This window comes from Micropterus dolomieu, linkage group LG07, assembly GCF_021292245.1.
Source record: "Micropterus dolomieu isolate WLL.071019.BEF.003 ecotype Adirondacks linkage group LG07, ASM2129224v1, whole genome shotgun sequence".
In the NCBI taxonomy this organism is placed as follows: domain Eukaryota; kingdom Metazoa; phylum Chordata; class Actinopteri; order Centrarchiformes; family Centrarchidae; genus Micropterus; species Micropterus dolomieu.
Window position 1 is genome coordinate 14,702,159 of NC_060156.1, and position 12,375 is coordinate 14,714,533.

The following is a 12,375-nucleotide window of genomic DNA, read 5'->3' on the forward strand; positions in this document are numbered from 1 at the left end:
TTTCAAATTGATATATAACTACATAGTAAATTAATCTGACCCATTTTATCCAGTAGTCTAATACTCACAATTGTCTTGAAAAGTTAAATGATGGAAAAAAAGGAAGGAGAATACAGTTAACCTGAAGCAAAGTAAGCGAGCAAAAGCAAACAGATATGATACAGCAACCACTAGGTATTATTTAATTGCTTCTCTGCCTCAGACTTTATCAGTTGTATTAGTATCAATCCTCTCATCAAGTCATGTCTGAGCCCTACAAAACTCTGACGTGGTTGAGTTATGCCTAACCTCTCCTTAATTAGGATGTGAACTATTGCAGAAATATTATATCAGTATTGCAAAATGCCAGTATCAGTAAATGTAGAAAAGGGTTGATAACATGGTAGAGCATTATAATGGTATTTTTATTGGATATAAGATCTGAAAATAAGTAAAAGAAATCTAGTAACTGAAACAGAAAATTGCCAGCCAGCTTTATGATTTTTTGGAGAATACTGCTTGACTTGAAAATCTTATCCTGTTAACTAAGTAAGGCTTTCTGCAAAGAAAAAATAGCAATACACAATTTCTTCTACATAGTCTAATTTGAGTCAGTGACTTCCTTGACCGATTCATTTTCATTGTTATGACGGTGAACAAGTGCTTGACATATGCTGTTGCACTCTCTGTAGAGGTAACACTTAATTATCACACCAACTGGATTAGTGCTCAGGCCTGCCAGCAATGACGACTTGAATTAATGACACATGAAAAGCAATCTCCGCACCCTGGAAATCCAAGGCCAGCAAGGGCACCCGCAGTTCCGCACATAATAAACATCCCATCATTGTGATGAGCACTTTACCTCCTACCAGAACTGTAAATCTGCTCAACTTTCCTCCTTCAGGTTCATCTGTGTCCGGAGGGCATCCATTACCCTGCTGCTTCGCAGTCTCATTGAGGTCCTGCGCTTTCACTTTTCCACTAAGAAGGCTTCAGAGTAAACACAAGTCCAGAATGTGCAACAAGAGAATTTATTAATTTACTGGTATTACTGTACATAAAATTAAAAAATTGTGCTATTCTCTCTATTCTTATATAGCTTACCAATATACTTGAAACACATTCACAATACACATGATATATTATCACAAAAAATATGTTTTAAACCACCAATAACTGACTCTTTTGGGCACTTGCGGTTTCTGAAACAACACAATATTGTCATTTGACATATAATAGCATTAGTGTAGCAATAGCATTAGCAAATTGTTTGCTTGTTTACACATCCAGCAGTTGCAGAGGAACATCTTAATTAGTCTGGAGCTGTGTTTTCAGCCAAAGTCCATTACTGGCTCTCTGCCTACTCCTGAGGGAAATGTCTACCTCCACCTACAGATCTCACAAAAGTGAATACACCCCTTTTTGTTAATATTTGATTATATCTTTTCATGTGACAACACTGAAGAAATGACACTTTGCTACGATGTAAAGTAGTGAGTGTAAAGCTTGTGTGAATTTGTTGACCCCTCAAAATAACACATCACACAGCCATTGTCTAAGCCGCTGGCAACAAAAATGAGTACACTCCAAATTGGGACCAAAGTGTCAATATTTTGTGTGGCCACCATTATTTTCCTGCGCTGCCTTAACCCTCTTGGGCATGGAGTTCACCAGAGCTTGACAGGTTGCCACTGGATTCCTCTTCCACTCCTCCATGACGACATCATGGAGCTGGTTCATATTAGAGACCTTGTGCTCCTCCAGCTTCCATTTGAGGATAGCCCACAGATGCTCAATAGGGTTTAGGTCTGGAGACATGCTTGGCCAGTCCATCACCTTTACCCTTAACTTCTTTAGAAAGGCAGTGATGGTTTTGGTGCTCCTCCTTGGGGGAGGTTGACTGGGGGGGCTGGGCCCCCATCTGGGGATGAGACCGGCCTCGGGTTTATGGGGCTCGGGGGCCGCTGGCTCTGCCTGCACTCTGGGGAGGGATGCCTCTGGCTGGGCTGGGGGACTATTGACCTGGTTCTCCCGCGCTGTCACTCCCTGGCAGCGGGGAGCTTCCCGGCACGTCTTTCTGCTGTTCTTCCTCAGGGCGCGGTGCAGCTTCCCCCGGGAGATGTGGTCTGGGGTCCTTTGCGCTTTGGGGGTTCGCGGGGTGCCCTGGCTACTAGGGGTGGGGGTCTCTGGGCGCTGCGAAGGTTGATCCGGTTGCGGTTTGGAGGGCTCCGGTGGGATTGTGGGGCGATTGTCGATGCATCTTGATGCATTTTGTTTTTTTTCCCTTCCCTGTGCAGGGTCCCTTGATGGCTGCTGGGCGTTTAGTTTGTACATTGGAGTCGGGGGGCATTTCCTCGTTGGCTTGGAGGGACCAGTTTGCATCCCTGGTTTGCTTCGTTGGTCTCAGATCCATGCTTCCCCATTTCTCTGTCGGCCAGTTGTTGGACTCCTCTGGATACTGAAGTATAAAGTTTTTTTCGGGATGTGCAGTGTGGGTGTGGGGCAGGGCTGTGCTCCGGTTTATTCTGGGCTTGTGCCTGTAGTTCTCGGCCCTTGACGGGTGGGTGGGTTGGTGGTGGCATGCAGCTGAGCTAGTTGATTTTGCCTCGTTGCTGTTTGGCTGGTGTTGCATGGCGGCCTGGGCACATGCTGTGCATGGGGAATGTCGGCTGGCGCGGTCGGCCTTAGTTTTTCGGCGGTTGGGGGAACGGCGGACTTTTATTGGCGGGTGCACGGTGACCTGCGCGGTGCGTTTGCTGCCAGGACTTGCTGCTGGTGTTTCTCCCAATGCCTACAGCCCCCCGCGAATCCCGCATGCGAGGTTGGGCAAACGGTTGGTGTGGCACAGTCGTGGCGCCCCACTCTCACTAACGACTACATTCTTTAACAGGCTTATGCGCACACACCTACACACACACACACACACACACACATACATACACATTCACCCACACGCACTCAGACACACATAGTCTCACACATAGACACAAACAAATTTAGGTTGTCCCTGGTAGAATTATTCCTGATGCTTTTCTTTCAGCTACTTATTTAAATTAATTGTTATTATTCCAGTTCTCGTGGCTGTGCTGTGTTGCTTATTTATTATGCATGACTGTTTCTTGTCTTCATTTTTCTCTTAGTTGTCTTACTATGTCAGCTGTTTATTGCTGCTGTTCGGCTGGTTGTCTTTTACTATTATTATTATTATTTTTATTGTTTGTTTGTTTGTTTTTGTTTGTGTTTGTTTGTTGTTGTTTTTCTCCTCCCCAAGCCCCCCTCTCTGTTCTATTGCAGGTTTTGTTGCTTTCTGCAATTGGTGTTTCCCTCTGCTATTCCCTGTTGTCCCCACCTTCCATCCCCCTTCTCTTGCAGGTGTTGTCCTTTCTCTGTGCTGTCTGTTTGTTCCCCCCCATCCCCATGTCTGCCCCCCTGTCCAGCCCGGTGACAAATCAATACATAATTAAATAAATAATAAAACAGACAAAGGAGTATATTAATACTCTCTTGTTAAAGTCTGTCTAGCACAATATGGTATCCAGCTCATCATACTCTATACCAGGCTGCTGGACAGGACAGGTTTAAAAAAAAAGAAAGGCAGTGGTGATCTTGGAGGTGTGTTCGGGGTCGTTATCATGTTGGAATACTGCCCTGAGGTCCAGTCTCAGGGAGGGAGGGGATCATGCTCTGCTTCAGTATGTCACAGTACGCCACACACGCTTGACACCATCTGAACCAAATAAATTTATCTTGGTCACATGGTTCCAGTAATCCATGTCCTTAGTCGGTTTGTCTTCAGCAAACTGTTTGCGAGCTTTCTTGTTCATCATCTTTAGAAGAGGCTTTCTTCTGGGACGACAGCCATGCAGACCACTTTGATACAGTGTGCATCGTGTGGTCTGAGTACTGACAGGCTGACCCCCCACCCCTTCAACCTCTGCAGCAATGCTGGCAGCACTCATATGTCTATTTCTCAAAGACATACTTTGGATATAATGCTGAGCATGTGCGCTCAACTTCTTTGGTCGACCATGGCAAGGCCTGTTATGAGTGGAAACTGTCCTGTTGAACCGCTGTATTGTCTTGGCCACCGTGCTACAGCTAAGTTTCAGGGTCTTGGCAATCTTCTTATAGCCTAGACCATCTTTATGTAGAGCAACAATTCTTTTTTTCAGATCCTCCGAGAGTTTTTTGCCATGAGGTGCCTTCACATTCACACCTGAGTCCTAATGAGTCACATGACACCAGGGAGGGAAAATGGTGGCCCAATTTGGACATTTTCACTAAGGGTTGTACTCACTTTTGTTGCCAGCGGTTTAGACATTAATGGCTGTGTGATGTGTTATTTTGAGGGGACAGCAAATTTACAGTTTTACAAGCTGTACACTCACTACTTTACATTGTAGCAAAGTGTCATTTCTTCAGTGTTGTCACATGAAAAGATATAATCAAATATTTACAAAAAGGGGTGTACTCACTTTTGTGAGATACTGTAGGTGGGTTTTTAAAGCTCTTAGATTTGCCAAAAACAATGCTATGAGAGCGGTGACAGTGAACCAAAACAGTGAAGTTAAACAACAAGCTAAATCTAACTACAAAGCGCTGTAAAGATGAACGGAGTTGCAGATTCAAGTGATAATTCTCTGTAGGTTGCTCACTATGAGTACCTCTCACATTGCACATAATTAACAATGTGTCAGATAAGTGCTCAGAAAAACAACTCGCCAAACTCCATCCATGAACATCATGTATTATGATTTAAAGCTCCAGAAGAGATGCTCCATGTGAGATTATTTTCTCAACTGCTTTTTCCAAGGTTAAGAATGGACTGTGACCAGCAACTATGTAGGTTCCTAGGTAAAAACAATACTAATTTGAGTTGAGCATGAACTCAAACTGACAAAGTGCCCAGATACTGTGCAACAACAAAAGAAAGAATCTACATCAGTGTTGGCAAAATGTAAAATACAACAGCTCTCCTGCATTCAAGTTAATTTGGGTCAGGTGTGTAATGACTCCCTCCCAAGTGCTGATTCAGGGAGATGCACAACATTGGTAGATGTCTCACGCAGGTAGTAGATAGAATGAGACATGCATGGTTCAGTGATAAGAGCTGTAGTGGTAACGACCATGAAGTAACTGCAGCCCTCTCTGCATCACTTATTATGAATAAAATATGATGTGCGGTGTTAATAAGCCAAGTATTAGGACACTTTGTCAGTGTGCCAGGTAAGTAACAAGAGTCTATTACTACTCCTGAAGAATTGTTGTAGAAATGTTATTTTTATGACTGGTGGAAAGAACATTTAGTCAGGAGCTTTAATAGTTTCGCAGTACCACAGATTCAGTAGGTGAGGTACACATACAGTAGCTTCACATGCTTATACAGCTGCATTTTTACATACAAGTAATGTGATGAATAAAGAATGATCCCAGCAAAGCAGATATTTCTCATAAAGTATTGCTACCCATCATTCACTATTCCAATTAAGCCAGAGCAGCCATTAATGGTAACACTGGTGACTTACAACAGGCTGGAATAGAACCACATGTGACCACAATAATTTCCCTTCACCTTACAGAAGACTGACAGCAATTAGTTATATAAAGCAGCCTTTAAATTAAATGTACAGGAACTAAACTGTTAAAATAAACATCCTTCAGTTAGCACATTTTTCACAAAAAACATCAAAAATAAAATTATTTCATGTCGTCTTTTCTTTATAAGAATATACACAATGTTCAAGGCAGCTTATTAGTCCACATTACATAAAAACCTCAAGGACACTGTGATCTAAACATCCTTATCCAGAATCACAGCAAAGGGCATTTTCTGTCATTGCTCTATAGGCACATCCTTCTCTCTCTCTGTTTCATCAAAGGAGAGTATCGAGAAGCGTCCGTACTGTACTCAAATTTTGGCTTTGGTCTCTTTGTACTTCTGAGCTGAGCATTCATTATGCATAAGCAACAAGAAGGCTGCTAATGAAGATTTTATAATTGATAAAAAACTGCTACATCAGCATATGCATAGAACTACCATGAGGCCACAGTTAGAGGGGGAACATGAAATGAAACAGGGAAAAAAAGCTGTACATATTGTCCAAGAAGGACTAACACAAAACTATATATTATTTTTATTGGTCTGAATATGTATACATTTCCATGTGAATGTTCCAGAAGTTCAAGTGTACCTGCTAAATATGTAGCAAAATGTCAAATAACTCTGTGATGGCTGCCTCAGCTACATAGTGAAGTCAATTTTGTTAGCATTTTCAAACCCAACTTGAATTTCTAACAAAATCAAGTTTGTAATTAAAAACAAACAGGCCTTATTTTGTGTGACAAAAAGTTTTAATTGCTAATTTGTCCTCTTTGATTGCAAGTCAAAAAGTTTTCCTTGCCAGTCAGAAAGTTTCGCAAGTTAAATAGTTTTGCAAGTCAAAAAGTTTTCCTTGCGAGTCACAACTATGGGAGGAAAATAAATGAGTGTATTAAATGCTTCTATGTCACATCTAAAGGAAAGAAAACGTAACAAGGCAGCACCACCTCAAAATATCTAGATAACAGTCTATATTTTCAATGTAATATCAGCGGTCTAAAGTCTATTACAGTTTATGCTGTGTGACCATAAACTTCAGTTACCACAGTCACAGAACACTAGTTTTGCTGGATATCATGTACCATGTGTTAAACCTGAGTAGCTAACCTTAGCCTAGCTAGCAATAGAGTCTGTGACCTTGTCAATGGTAAATATCAATAATCATTAAATCATACCATACTGCATTTAAAAGCATTTCAATTGAAATGAGAGTCATAATGTCAACTTACCTCCATCTAGCCTGTACACATAACAACTCTGTCTCTCCAGTAGAGCGGAGTGTAGGTTGGAGCGAGCAAGGGGATTGAGGTTGTGGCCATGCAGTCAATGCAAACCCATGATTGGTCAGTCAAACCCACCAATAGAATCTCTTATTTCGAGCATTTTTTACTCTTTTCAACTTTTCGACTTGCAAAACTCTCTCACATTTGCAAAACGGTTTAACCTGCGAAACTTTCTGACTGGCAAGGGAAAACTTTCTGACTTAAAAGACGACAAATTAGCAATTAAAACTTTTTGTGACACAAAAAAGTCCTGTTTGTTTTTAATAACAAACTTGATTTTTGATTGCAGTGAGATAAATATGCTCTCAAAAAATGTTTTTGCTTAAAAAGACACAAATATACCTTCATAAGAAACAAGGATGATTTGTTGGTTTGTAATTAAGAACTACAAAACTAGAGGTATGCACTGGCGTGTATCTATTTAGATACATGTGCTTATTATCAGAGTTTTTTGGCTTTGTGAGTAACCTTATGTATTATGTGTATTTGTTGACCTGGGTGGTGGGCTGCTGCATACAGTTGCACTTGCAGGAAGAATGTTATTTTGAATTGAAATGAATGGAATTAAGGAATCCAGGTACACAAACTTTATATATTTTGGTTGTAATGACAATACAGGACTTATGTAACTCTATCCCCACCAAAACCTTGTCATTTTTCGCAATCATTTTCAACTAATGAAATTACTGAGATCTGTTTTGTAGTGTTCAAGATATCTCTTGATTAACAGGCAGGCAGATAAACAAACAGAGCTGAACGCATAACCTGCATGGCAGAGGTAAGGACTTTGAAGATCAAAAATAAATATGAATGACTAATTGTCTGGCTCTGAAAGGCTCTTGAACTACGAAAATCTGCATAATAGATGTTCCACCAAAGATGCATTCCTTTCCTACATTTCTAGAAATCAGTGAAAGGACAAGGAGAGATATATACACAGTTAAAATCAGTTAGACACAAATTCAAAGGCACCAAAATACCACATGTCGAAATTTTGTAAGCAAAACAAACTCTTAATTCCGATGACTCTATCCTCTACTGACACATACTGCAAGAGATGTTGTCAACAGCAGCACCACCACATTATGCAACAAAAAGGACAACCCTGATTAATTCTGTTCATTTGTATGTCAATCATACAACAAGATCAAGTTTCCATCTCAGTGCTTCAATGCATGTCAACCACCTGTGAAAGCCATATGATTTGATATTATACCACATTTTCACGGGAGCTTTGCATTATTAAAGTTATGAACAAGAATGTGGAATAAATGAGAGACTGAGGTAGAATTGGTCATTACTTCTTTGTCTTCATCCCCTCCTGATTTTAACTTGAGATTACACTAAACTCACACACGGAGAGTGTCATGTAAAAGTCTGTGCCACCTCTACTGAAGAAGCATGTTAACACGCATGCATGAATGTTTTTGTGTTCTGGTTGAGTGCTTACATGGAAGCTTCTTCTCAGTTATTTTAATGTGTGACAAAGGCTTCATGTGGCTCTTCTGCTATTAATGGCAAGTCTGCAGAATAATATCTCAAATGGTTTGTGTCATAATTATTATGTGGGATGATTTGATAAAAAATATTTTACTGTAGTGTCAAAATGTTATCATGAAATATTCAATTTTATATCATCTGCAGAGGACTTTTAAAAATAAGTGTTGCTGGCTGCTTAAATACAAAACAAAATCTGTGATTATTAAACAACAATGATTATACATACATTTCCACATGGACACTGCTGCTTTATTCAAGGAATATTGCGTATGCTTCACTGTAGGGACTTCAGGCTGTATGTTTGATAATCAAATTTCCTCACCTCAGACCTGTAGCCATAACAATAAAGCTGTGTTGTTGTTGTTTTTTTAATCTCAGTGACAGATGATCTGACTGCACCAGGATGAAAACTGATGGTGAGATATTGCAAAGAGAATCTGAATAAGCTCATTCTCATTTCAGTGGAAAGCAACATCAAATACTTCTCTGATGCTGACCTATAACTTTTTACTACACATGCAAGACACTTCTCAATACTTGATTTACTCAGTCGTTGCTCCATGCAAGTACCATTTGAAAATCAGCTCCTATTTTTGTCACCCAGTGTCACATTGAATACATCTACCTAAGTTACTTCAGACCAAACACTTACCTAACGAACATGTAACAATCAGAAATCCTCATAATCAGCTCACCTCAGTGCCTGAGAGGAAAACAACCTACTCAACAAGCCATATTGACTCAGCAGCCAAGGTAATGCCATGACGCTTTCCACAGAGCAACATAAGAGGACAGAACTTAGAGGTATGTTTCCCCAAAAAGCCCCCTGAAGAGAACAGACGGGCCTGCTCCACTTCTCCCCTGACTGACAGCACACTCCAGAGGAGCCACGCTGCAGGACACGCACACTGATCCAGTCTGACACGCCTGACCTTTCCTGGGCTGCATGGCTGGCTCACCGCGCACCGCGCCCTGCCCGGCTGAAAAGGCCATGCAATGCCATGTAGGCAGTGCCATCGCTGCCCACCACGGCACCATCTTACTGCCATCTCAAGAGCTGGCAAGGTGAATGCACTGCGGAAAGACAGCCACTCAATCTGAGAGGCTCTCAACTGCAAAACAAGGGTATGCCATCTGAATTTGGCAGTGATACATGTCCGATTAGTATTCCCTGTTGCACCCTTAGGTGGAGTAAAGATTTTTCAAACAAGTGGATAATTGTATCTTTATTGTCCAAAGGTTTTTTTTTACTTTGAACTTATGCCATTTAAGATGTTTTAATTAAAGCATTGCTCATACACAAAATGATTATGAAAATGAAATTTGCATAATACTATTAGTCATCTCACTTCATAAATGTACTGTGTGCAGGGGCTGGTTGGCGAGGGGGTCTAACACTGTGTGTCTGCCAACAGTCTTGGTCGAGGCAGAATTATCTCAGAATAGATACCGCAGGAGCCCACTAAAGAACAAGGGATGAGAGGACTCTAAGTGTAGAATAGATGCTGCAGCTGTGAAATGAAGAGCTGTCGCATCCAGTGAGCTCTTTCCTGAGTAAAGGAAACACTTTGCACAGCAGAAATAAATCATGTGCTCATGTTCTTCAGTGTAAGATTGTATTTTTTTAAACAGAGGAGGAAATTCTCAGCAGTTCAAAAATTCAGCTTGTGTGAGAAGACATTTGGTCATTGCTTTTCCTATCCGATGTGTACACAGGGAAGTATCTTGGAGGACATTTAATTGGATAATAGACTTTTAACATGCTACTTTAATGAATAACCTAAACTGTAATGCAATTTTAAGAATCATTGACTCCAGAAACACTAACAGAATTGGAAAATACACACATCCACACTGAGTGTAAACGCACACACGCACATTCCTCATGCACTGGCTACTTCATTACAATGCGCCCCCTTTAGTAATTGTACTGCATCTCTATCACATTAGTACAAGCAACTGCAAATGTCTTTCTACTGCAATTACAACAGAAATTACTGTAGAGAGAATGCCTTTCAAATGAACTGGTTCTACTTTTCTTTTCCTCTCAGATAACTTTTGTACATCTACCAAACCAAACATCTCGGGATTATTTGAACCCAGTCCTAAGATAAAATGGTACAAATGTAGAGACAGTAGTGCTCTGGTTCTGTAAGCCAACATGAACACCTCAAAAGGGTGCAGGGGACCAAGGATGCAGGGAGTGTGTAGGCCTACTGGTGTATGGGTCAGATTAAGTACCATACAACCCAACTTTGGACAATTTATTCAAACAGAGATGGATACCGTCACAAGGATGAAAATTCAGCAAAGAAAATCAGTCACTAACCCTTTAACCCTCAATGTGTGCGCTTTCATAAACTCCATAAACGTCAATTTTCAATAGGCGCAACTGGAGCTTTGATCTGGTGACAGAAATCACTGCAGGGCAGTAGAACATTTGGACCGCAGGTTCACCAACAATTCACTTCTGCTGCGAAAGAGGAGTTGTGTAAATGGTTCAGTACAACTGGTTAATGGAACAGAGCGGGAGAGTAACAGCATCGGCACAGCTGTGCAGGAGCATGTTCGTTGTGAAGGGCTGATGTGAACACAAAGGACAAACTCTGACAAATTACAGTATGAAGGTCAAGGAATGTAAAGAAGTATGTTAAATGTTGTTACAGCGTTTTGTGCTACAATGTCTCCAGTCTCACATACACCTTACACACCCACCTACCACAAATGTAAGCTAACTGATTGCTGGGTGACTGGTTGTAATTATTTTTCTTTTTACAATCAGTGTCATTTGGTTTTCTTGTGGAAGCTTGCAGTAAATGACTAATCTGTCACTATGGACTGATGACAGAGAATTGGAGCTCTATGGCTCCTGGCTTCCTGAATAAACTTCTATATCTGAGTGCCCACCCCATCCATCCTTACACTCACTTTACTGTTCAAGACATTAAGCAATGCAAATTTACATCAGGAGAAAACGTTCTTAAACGTTACTGGTTAATTCATCATTGGGGCTGCAGTGAATCTGGGGCCACAAAGCATGTAGCAAGTGTCTTGCATGCCTGTTTTGTACACACTTGCTCTGTGGCCCTGTACACACGCGCGCGCGCACACACACACACTGGGAATATACCTTTTATTCCTCTGGGCATCCTTCTTATCCATAATGACAGGTACACAGTTCGTTAGCTCGGTCCAGTCTGCATGTAGTCCGCAGCTCCATCCAGTAGAGAAGCGGGAGAAAAGCCAGGACTCTGCTTTCCCTGGTCGGTGGCATGTGCATTTCTTCTGTCCTGGCTTGCAGTCGCACGGCTGCTCCAAGCGAATATTCCTCACCAAGTGTCTCCCGAAAGTGGTTCCTCCGGTCTTCTGGATGTGCAAAAACGCTATCACGTCGTCCCCTTTGATGTTGAACTCCACGTGTCTGTCAAGGTCTCTTTCGGTGAAGTTGAATTTGGACGGTAGTTTAGGAGGGCTGTCATCCTCCAGGTCTTGATCTCGGTCGAAATCATCGCTGTCCTGATACGGGGTGGAAAGTAGGCTTACCCCCCTTAATTTCTCCCCAGCCTTAAAGTGGCACGAATTGCTGCCAGCGGGGCATATGTACTGGTAACCTATCATAACAAAAAGGACAGCTAAAATAGGAACCAAGATGAGCTTACTGGGTCTATCATCCATCATATCAAGGTAGTGTCTTCATTCCATTTAAAAAGTAGCACCCATGGGTTCTTCAGGGATCAATATTCTTCCATGCCTTAGACAGCATACACTAAAGGTACCTATTATTTAAGTGCCACATGTTGATCAGATAACAACCTCCGAGGACACATAATTTGGACAAAAGGAGAAGTCCACCTTTGTTTTGCAAAATGCTGCACGCCGTCTGCACTTGTCCAAATCCAAGAGTCATGGCATTCAGATTTTTGTCTGTCCAACTTCTAAAGCCGGTGCACAGCCGCATCCGCGCCGACGACTCCCATGCATGCCCCGGAATCAAGTTGAAGATGAGGCAGC

At 41.6% G+C, this 12,375-nt stretch overlaps 1 protein-coding gene and 1 long non-coding RNA gene across 2 annotated transcripts in view; one reads left to right on the top strand and one right to left on the bottom strand.

Annotated features, from left to right (window-relative positions):
* Positions 1-12,042, bottom strand: part of hs6st3b (heparan sulfate 6-O-sulfotransferase 3b) — a 63,314-nt gene extending 51,272 nt beyond the window's left edge. The window contains exon 1 of the mRNA XM_046054132.1: positions 11,495-12,042. Within this exon, the coding sequence (XP_045910088.1) occupies positions 11,495-12,042 (548 nt within the window). The remainder of the gene's footprint in view (positions 1-11,494) is intronic.
* Positions 5,081-9,518, top strand: LOC123973811. Its single transcript, XR_006825704.1, has 3 exons — positions 5,081-5,208; positions 8,743-8,780; positions 9,142-9,518. It is a non-coding gene; the product is annotated as an uncharacterized LOC123973811 (long non-coding RNA).
* Positions 12,043-12,375: the final 333 nt, after the last annotated feature.